This window comes from Triticum aestivum, chromosome 7A (assembly GCF_018294505.1).
Source record: "Triticum aestivum cultivar Chinese Spring chromosome 7A, IWGSC CS RefSeq v2.1, whole genome shotgun sequence".
NCBI lineage: Eukaryota > Viridiplantae > Streptophyta > Magnoliopsida > Poales > Poaceae > Triticum > Triticum aestivum.
Window position 1 is genome coordinate 130,968,174 of NC_057812.1, and position 10,143 is coordinate 130,978,316.

At 45.3% G+C, this 10,143-nt stretch overlaps 1 protein-coding gene across 1 annotated transcript; it reads left to right on the forward strand.

Annotated features, from left to right (window-relative positions):
- The first annotated feature begins 8,454 nt into the window (after positions 1-8,454).
- Positions 8,455-9,978, forward strand: LOC123151692 (2-hydroxyisoflavanone dehydratase). The gene has a single exon (XM_044571360.1). The coding sequence runs from the start codon at positions 8,715-8,717 to the stop codon at positions 9,696-9,698; it is 984 nt and encodes a 327-aa protein (XP_044427295.1). The 5' UTR covers positions 8,455-8,714; the 3' UTR covers positions 9,699-9,978.
- The last annotated feature ends 165 nt before the right edge of the window (positions 9,979-10,143 follow it).

Consider the following 10,143-nt stretch of genomic DNA (forward strand, 5'->3'; position numbering starts at 1 on the left):
TCACCGACGCCGGCCGCCGCCTCCGCCGCCTCGCCGCCTCCGCGCCACCTCGCCGCCCTCCGCCGTCCTTCTCCGTCGACCCCGGCCGCCGTCGCCTCGCCGGAGTGCGTGCCCCAGTCAACCTCGATCCGTGCGCCGATCTGGATCCGGATCCGTGAACAGTAAACCCTAGGGGTAAAAATTTCGTCTAAGTCCCAGAACTGCAGATCCAAGTGCCTCTGTTCGTAGCTCCGTAACTTTGCATCCGTAGCTCTGATTCATGCATATAGCATATCAAAATGTTCATCTCAGAGAGTACATCATTTCATTCCATTGCATTATTTTCATTTGCATTCATCTTGATGACCTAAATGCTGTTAGAAGAGGGATACTTGAGTTAATTGCCAGATCTGTTACTCCGTTTAGCACTTTTGTCTTTTTTGCCATGATTAATGTGTGCATGATATGCCCGTGAGTTCTACTTATGTTTTGTTAAGGGTTTTGTCATCTTTCCAGAGGTGCAACCCATATATTTTTAGGATGTGTGTGGTGACTTGTGCAAGCTTGCAAAGTGGTGCACTTGCTAATTCTGTTTTCAGGGACTTAGTGATTTCACTAAGTCCTGGAGCTATTTATCTCATGTTGCCATATGTTCATGTTGTTTTCCAGTGATCCGTGCCTCTTTTGAGGATAATCAGTAAGGGAGTTTTGTTAATATTGTAGTGCTCTATCCATCCATGTCTTTGTTTGCATTTATTGAGCACCCTAGCTTGAGTCAATCGAGCTCTACTTTTGCTACTTTGTGAATCTGGGCAGATTGTCAACTTGTTTGCAATTTTGCCGGTGATGTTGTAGTTGATCCGTGCATGCTATGCTATTGTTCTTGCCATGTCTAGCTTGCATTTTGTGCCTTCTTGATGGGTGTATGCTTGTCTTGCCATGACTTGCTCTGTAGTGAGTGCATCGAGCTTGTAAACATGCCTACTTGAGTTATATTTCAGCATGTGTGAGTTTTTCACAAAGTCTGAAACTGATTATGTTTTTGCTATGTTCACATACTTGCAATTGTATTTTCTGATCCCTTTTGGCTCAAGGTCACTAAGGGACTCTTGTTAAGCTCTTTGAGTAGCTCCATGCCATGCTTTACTTTGCCATGTTCAGGTCCTGTAGCATGTAGTTTTGTTGCTCCGAAGAGGGCTACCTGATGTGAAATTCCAGACAAGTGTTGATTTCACTAAGTCTGAGATCTGTTTGCCATTTGCATTTTGCCATGCTTGTTTGAACCTGTTAATGGATGATTTGGCCGTAGCTCAGTGCTAGACTTTTGTTAAGCATCTTGTATGCATCCCTGCCATGTATTTTGTTGTCATGTTTGAGTGATGTAGCGTGTTCATTTCTTTGTATTTAGATGCCTACTTGCTGTAAATCGCAGACCGGTGTCATTTTTGAATCGCTTGCCTTTTCCAAACCGTAACTCCGATTCCGGCGTTCTTTATATCGTTTTCAAGCGATTTCATCTCATCTTTCCAGTGGCACACTTGGATTTCTAAGTTGAGGCCAGGTTCATGCTTTTCCTGTCATATCTTGCATTTTGCATCCCGCATCGCATCCCGCATAGCATATCATCTTTGCATTGTGTTGTTTGAGTTTGCACGTGGTTGATTGTGTCCTTATTGCTTGTTTGTCTTGTTTGGGTAGAGCCGGGAGACGAGTTCGCTAACGAGGAGCCCGTTGAGTTTGCTTTCGAGGATCCAGTCAACTCTGACAACTGTGCAGGCAAGATAATCATACCCTCGAAATCACTACTATCTTTGCTATGCTAGTTTGCTCGCTCTTTTGCTATGCCATTGCTATGATGCCTACCACTTGCTTGCAAGCCTCCCAAATTGCCATGTTAATCCTCTAACCCACCAATGTCCTAGCAAACCGTTGATTGGCTATGTTACCGCTTTGCTTAGCCCCTCTTATAGCGTTGCTAGTTGCAGGTGAAGATTGGAGGCCGTTCCTTGTTGGAACATATATTTTACTTGTTGGGGATATCATTATATTGCTATGTTATCTTAATGCATCTATATACTTGGTAAAGGGTGGAAGGCTCGGCCTCTCGCCTAGTGTTTTGTTCCACTCTTGCCGCCCTAGTTTCTGTCATATCGGTGTTATGTTCCCGGATTTTGCGTTCCTTACGCGGTTGGGTTATAATGGGAACCCCTTGATAGTTTGCCTTGATTAAAGCTTTTCCAGCAATGCCCAACATTGGTCTTACCATTCGCCACCTAGCCTTTTCTTTCCCTTGGGTTCTGCAGGCTCAAGGGTCATCTTATTTTAACCCCCCCGGGCCAGTGCTCCTCTGAGTGTTGGTCCCACCGAGCGATGTCCGGGGCTACCGGGGGAAACTCTGGGCTGGCCTACCCGACGTCTGGCTCATCTGAGTGTGCCCTGAGAAAGAGATATGTGCAGCTCTTATCGGGATTTGTCGGCACATTCGGGCGGTGTTGCTGGACTTGTTTTAACCTATCGAAGTGTCTTGAATTACCGAGATACCGAGTCTGATCGGAACGTCTTGGGAGGAGGTCTATTCCTTCGTTGACCGTGAGAGCTTGTCATGGGCTAAGTTGGGACTCCCCTGCAGGGATTTGAATTTTCGAAAGCCGTGCCCGCGGTTATGGGCAGATGGGAATTTGTTAATGTCCGGTTGTAGATAACTTGAACCCTAACTTAATTAAAACGAATCAACTGAGTGTGTTACCGTGATGGCCTCTTCTCGGCGGAGTCCGGGAAGTGGACACGGTGTTGAAGTAATGTTTGCGCAGGTTGCTCTCTAGTTTCTCGCTCGCGCTTTGCCTCCTCTTCTCGCTCTCTTTTGCGAATAAGTTAGCCACCATATTTGCTAGTCGCTTGCTGCAACTCCACTCATATTTTACCTTGCCATTCCTATAAGCTTAAATAGTTTTGATCGCGAGGGTGCGAGATTGCTGAGTCCCTGTGATTCACAGATTACTATTACACCAGATGCAGGGCCTGATGATTCCGCTCCAGGAGACGCGTATGAGCTCAAGTGGGAGTTCAACAAAGACTCTCAACGTTACTATGTTTCCTTTCCCGATGATCAGTAGTGGTGCCCAGTTGGGGGTGAACGGGACCGTTGTCGCATGTTGGGTTCTCTTTTATTTTGGCGCCATAGTCGGGCCATGAGTGTTTGGATGATGTAATGTTATTTATGTACTTGATTGATGTGGCGAGTGTAAGCCAACTATGTTATCTCCCCTTTATTATTTATATTACATGGGATGTTGTGAAGATTGCCTAACTTGCGACATATGCCTTCAATGCAATTATGCCTCTAAGTCGTGCCTCGACACGTGGGAGATATAGTCGCATCGAGGGTGTTACAGCGGGCCTGCCTCCAGACTAGCCGGGCCGAAGGATGAGGAGGGGGAGCGCCAACCGGAGCCCATGGAGGGGGCGGACGTGACGGAGCCGACGCTTGTTTCAGGCTTCACCGTGGATGAGGCCATGGCGGAGTTCACCGTCGCCCAAGCGCTGGAGATGGCGGAGCAGACAACCATTCTAGAGTCCATCTAGGATGGGGCGTACGTGGTGTCCAACCGACGCTTCCTCCTTCAAGAACTGGCGGAGACCGATGCACTCTTCGATGAGGTGGAAGCGGAGATGGAGGCGGAGGCAGAGGAGGAGCCGGAGTTGCGTCTGCCCCATGTACCCTAGAGTCCGGAACGGAGACAGTGGACATTTTCAACGACAACGAGTAGCGTAGTGTGGAGGATTAGTTGATCTACATACTATGTAGATGTTTTCTTGCAGGGTTTGTATGGTTTAAAGATTTCACATATGAGTTGTTCGGATGAAGAGATAGTTATTTGATAAGTGTCTGGTCAGTGCCCACGGACGCACCCAGACGCCTCCGCGGGCGTTTGAGGGGCCGGATTTGGTGACCGCACGTGTAGATGCTCTAAACCCCTCGGGTTTCATGAACCGACCAACTTACCACTAAGCTAAACAACAGGGCATTGTGTTTAGGTTGTGTTTGGTTCAACTTCAACTGCCAACCAGTGGTTCTGAAAGCTAAAAGCTGAATCAAAGATGTTCCCAGCAAACCAAATTCTCAAGAAGCTGCAACTTCTTGTAGTGAAATTCACGCAACAGTCTGACCTTAACTTTTCCAGCTTCTCAACCAACCGTTTTCCTTTGTGTCCTAGAAATTGAGAGGTATTCACCCAACTGTGCCAACAGTAAGTGGGAAAATGTTCGATCCATTTCTCTCTTGAGAAAATGAGAAAGTGAACCGACCACAAAGGGACTCATACCCACCAGAGAGCGAATGGAAATAAAAGGCGTGCTCGTGGAACATGGGAAGGTGGGGCAGCTAGGGTTCCTAGCCACCACCACACGGGCAACCTACCTCCACCCCCCGCCGCAACCTCCTCCTTCCTCAACTACCTGGTCTTGAATGTCTGGTCCCGACTAGCAGCACTGGCGCACCCCCTGTCGTAGCCGCTCCTTCCCCCTCCCTTCGGCGGTCCGGCCATGTAGCAACCCCTCCTTCCTCCATCTACACATGACAAAAGGGTTCATTATGCATTAGTGCACTATTCATTTAATGCACCTCCCAAAGGTATAACATAATAACAAGTGTCATCATTCATTATATTCTTATTTTCGATGCTAGCTTCGTGTTTGTTTTTAGGAAAATACTATCTTGTGAACTCTGGGTATCAAAACTGCATTGGATATCTCACTCCTTTTAAGGGGAGTACATACCATCTACCCGAATTTTGCTTTCGCCATCATCGTCCACCGTAACTTTAATAAAGGTTCATTAATTTTAAAATTATTCAAAAAATCAAATTGAAAAATATTCACAAATATTTGCATATTTAAAACATATTTGTGAGAATATACAAACTTATAAAGTTTTTAAAACAACCATGAATGGTTTTTACAAGGTTCATAAAATTTAGAATGTTCGTGAACTTTAGAAATAACAAAAAATAAATTGAAAATAAATAAAATAAAAAGGTTAAAACCAAAAGAAAGAGAGAATAAAAAATTGAAGCCAAAAGGAAAAACATAAAAAGGAAAATTTTGAAGAAAGAAAGACTAAAAAATGCTCTTGAACCCTATGTATTTGTATGAGGGATCCATGGAATGGCTCTGAATTAACATAATGTATGTGTCTGATTGCTACGAAGTTGTCTCATGTCTCTTTCTCGTCCTACGCCCCCACATGTACACAATATCTCGAAGTTCGATCAAGGCGGAGGTTAGGAGCAAGGAGTACATACATCGCTATTCTGAATACCACTGAAAGAAAGGTTTAGTACGGTAGCAGAAAAGCCAATACTTGGGGATTTATGAGGTGTAGTCATTAGACATTCAATGCTTTCGTCTGAATTATATTCTTAATAACCAAGGTAACCCCGGGATACGGTAAGGGTATGTGTTTAGACAACTGACTCTTGATGTAGGTCGCGCATCGGCCAAGATGTAATTTGGACACATCCCTCACTTCATCACGTTCCAAACACATCTTAATGGGTGTCTTCCAGAGCACATATTAAGATCATGGTGATCCCTAGTGCAAATGTATGGTTGTAAGGATCAAGACCTCATATCCAAGCATGTTTTAATTCTAGTGTTTACATCCCCAAGGTTGTTAAGGCCCGGCTACAAAAACTGGAATTTAATTCTGATCTTGACTTGGTAGAGGCTTTGACATAATGCACATCCTCTCGTGGGTTCGATAAACTAGGGTCACTCCTTGGGGAAAATGACAAGAAAACCTCCGTTGTCCAAACCAGATCTCAAAGAGAATCAACCACCTTGCAATAGTTCCTTCATGGATGGGCGAAACACACTAGTGGAAGTTACAAAAGGAGAGAATAAAAATGATTATCCACTATAATCGACGTCCTTGATGAAATTTTATAAAGCCATTTGCTAATTGGCTAGGAGATTGAGTTTAAAAATCATTTAGTTGAACAAATTGCTAGACTTTAGCATATGGAAGAATTGAAGTGTTACAAAAAATCGAATACCCCTCACACTCACCCTGTAATGAGGGTCTCTTCAGATCATTCATATATGAGACCCAAAAACCACCCCTTCTCTTAAATGACTCGGTTGAGCTCAGCTTACTTGCGAGAGTGAGGGAATGTAAGAGGAAGTAGATTCAAGTGAGATTTGATATCTTTCCTTGCCCAAAAAGATTTGAGTTCTTCTCCAAGCACTCATCATGCTAATCTCTCTTCGAGTTTGGAGACTCCTAGGTTATGGGAGTCCGCCGGGAACGTCGAAGTTGTGGATTTTTCACTGAGCTTCCGAAGGCTAAAGATCTGAAAAACCTATACACACTGAGTGTGATTTGGTGATAATAACAAGTGATTAGGGAGCTCCTCAATGGAAAGTAGAATTTCAATGGATATTTGAACTCCGGGAAATATATCGGTTATTTATCTTCTCATTAGGATCTGCAGTTTGTACTTGCTACTCCCTTCGTTCCTAAATATAAGCCTTTCTAGATATTCCTATATGGACTACATACGGAGTAAAATGTCCATATGTAGTCCATATTGGAATCTTTAGAAAGACTTATATTTAGGAATGGAGGGAGTATTATTTATACATTGAATGGAGTTTGAACTCCTTGCTAGTTCCTTTTATCATTGAGCTTAACTTAATTTAGGATTTGTGTTTGAAAAGTATCAAACTAGTTTAATTACGCATTATGATAAAACGCAATCCATAATTTATTAAATCATCAATATATTCACTCCTCCTGTACGTGATATCTAGTTCCTTTTAGATATGATGATCAATAATGTGCAGTGATAAAAAATCTTTTTATGTGTCATGTCTTATTGATATTAGACTTGCTATATTTAGTCAATAGAGCTTATAAGGACAAGGGGTTGGCACTTGATTCTCTCATTCTTTTTGGGTTTTGTCTAGATCAAGTGCTAGAGCTTATGTCTGGGTTTCGGTTCTTGAGTCATTTTTTTACTTTTAGAAGAAAAATATACCTTTTTAAATAACTTGTTAAAGTTTTAGAAAAAGTTCCACAATTTTTAAAAATGTTCACAATTTTAAAGATGTTTGTATATTTTTTAAAAAAATCATCAATTTAATATTTTTAATTATAATATCTTATATTTTTAGAATCTTTTGATTTGGGGAGATGGTCACAAAATTTAAAATATTCCGAAATTTAACAAATATTCACTAGTTTAATAATGGTTCTCGATTTTTTTAGTATTAAAAAATGTGAATTCAAAAACATTCAAATATATTTGCACATTTTAAAATTAATGACAATTTTAAAAAATAAATTTAAAAAATAATCATGAGTGTTTCTAAAACAGGATCGTGAAATTTCAAAACAAAATCGTGAATTTAGAAAATAACTAAAAATATATCACATAAAAATAATTTTCAAATAAAATTAAAAGGGTAAAAACCAAAAGAAAGAGAGAATAAAAAAGATTAGAAAAAGGAAGATAGAAAGACTAAAAAATTGGTGCCCGGCCTCGTCCTGGGCTGGTTCAATAGCCCGCGGTGTTCGCGTTTAGTCGGCATCCAATGACTTAGACGCGTAATAGGATTCCGTGGACAAGGGTGACGACTATTGAATTGGAGTGTAAAGAAAACTTGTTTCCTTGGCAGTAATTGTGGCATAAGTAAAGATGGTGTAGGATTTTGAAGACCGCTTTGATTTGAAAAAATATGATTGATTGACATGTCCACTTGAATCCTCCAGAATAGCAAGCCACATGAATTCAGACTATATATTGTTTGATGCCACAGAAAAAAAAAACTAACCAATCCGCGGTTTGATGGTTAGGAGAACAATGGTATCCTTAGTCCATCAGAGTTCAAGTCCTAGACTTGACATTGATGCTCGTATTTTTTTGAATTTATTTGACGTCTTACGACGATGTGCGTTCAGTGGGATGAGACATTCTGGTTGATTATGGAGGCGTCTGTGGCGACTTCATCAATTTGAACATGATGTACCGGCCGAGTCTCTCGGACATGCTCATCTGGATAAGGTGTGCATGCGTGCGTTTATAGGGATGTGTATATATGCATATGCATGAGCGTCTACGTACGTACTGTGTTAAAAAATGAAAAACAGAAAAAACGTAAAAAAAAAAGGGTTTGAGTGAAATGGAATTTTCCATCCAAATAAAGTGCAAACCAAATCTTTGAAATTTTTTCTAAGCATTCAAATCCTAACGGATCAAGAGGATATGTAGGACCTAAAGATCCAAATCCTTTATAAATTCTATTATGAAATGTCCCGAATCAAAGCAGCCCTGATATAGCGCCCAGAAGCATTTCACTAGGTCTTCTAGAATATTCTCAAGAAAAAACTAGGTCTTCTAGAAGGCACGGGCCCAGTCCCCTATTATTTTAAGCACAAAGGAAGGAGGGCTACGCTGAAAAAGACCCCCCTCTTGATGCCCAGTTGCCCACAATGATCTCCACTCTCACCAACACTGCTCTGCCGCGCACCGAACCATAAAAAAGTGCCCGTACCGCCATTTTTGCCACCTCACCTACCGTTCGCTCCACCAATATCTGGCATCCACCGTTCCTCCACCACTCCATTACATAGTGCCGGCGATCGAGATTCCAGAGCCAACCCCCGGAGCGACGTCACGAGCAAGCCCACGGACGAATACGCGACGCCACCAGAAGAGCTCAGCTAGCTCGTCCCAATGGCGGCGACGGGCGGCTCGGACGACGAGGTGCACTTCGACTTCTTCCCGCTCGTCCGCCAGTACAAGAGCGGCCGCGTGGAGCGGTTCTTTAACTTCCCCCCCATCCCGGCCGGCGTCGACCCCGCCACGGGCGTCGTCTCCAAGGACGTCGTCATCGACCCGGCCAACGGCCTCTGGGCGCGCGTCTTCCTGCCGCCCGGCGCCGCCGGCAAGCTCCCCGTCGTCGTCTACTTCCACGGCGGCGCCTACGTCATCGGCTCGGCGTCCGACCCCATGACGCACAACTACCTCAACGGCCTCGTCGCCGCGGCCAACGTCCTCGCGGTGGCGCTCGAGTACCGCCTCGCGCCGGAGCACCCGCTCCCCGCGGCCTACGACGACTCCTGGGAGGGGCTCAAGTGGGTGGCGTCCCACGCCACGGCTGGCGCGGGCGCGGCAGACGGCGCAGAGCCGTTGCTGGTCGACCACGGCGACTTCTCCCGCGTGTTCCTGGCGGGCGGCAGCGCCGGGGGCACCATCGCGCACGTCATGGCCGTGCGCGCCGGCGAGCAGGGTGCCCTCCCAGGCGGGGTCGGCATCAAGGGGACTATCGTGGTGCACCCCTACTTCAGCGGCGCGGCGGAGATCGGCAAGGAGGCGACCACGGGGAAGGCGGAGAAGGCCAAGGCCGACGCCTTCTGGCGGTTCCTCTACCCGGGCTCGCCGGGGCTCGACGACCCGCTGTCCAACCCGTTCTCCGAGGCGGCCGGCGGCAGCGCGGCGCGCATCGCCGGCGACCGCGTGCTCGTCTGCGTCGCCGAGAAGGACGGCCTCCGGGACAGGGGCGTCTGGTACTACGAGAGCCTCAAGGCGAGCGGCTACGGCGGCGAGGTGGAGCTGCTCGAGTCCATGGACGAGGACCACGTCTTCTACTGCATGAAGCCGCGGTCCGAGAAAGCGATCGAGTTGCAGGAGCGCATCCTCAGCTTCCTCCGCAAGTGAGCGGCCGCGCGCGCCTGCAAAGGAAGTAAGTTTCCCGTGAATCCGTGATGGAATAATCTTATCGCCATTGATGTTCCTCTGTTTGAGCTTGAGAGATCCCCCTTTATTTCTTGTTCCTCGGTTATGGTCTCGCCGATGCAGCCGACCGATGTTTATCTCCTCAGTACCATGGCGAAGAAAGCTATAGTGGGTTTCTTGACAATTTGTGCTCAACTTGTTGTTTCAATCATCTTTCCTCTGAGGCCGAAAGCAATAAAGGTCTTTCATTTTTTTAATTCTATTTTATCTTGTGAAAAGTTATGGATCATGTTTGATGTTTTGAGGAGAAACCGTTATTAGGCTTGTAAGGGCATCTTCAACACCGACCCCAAACCGTTCGCGTATGTCTCGACTGCAGAAGCCATCCAACACGGTCCTGTATCGGTCCAGGGCAAGGTCCGGACAT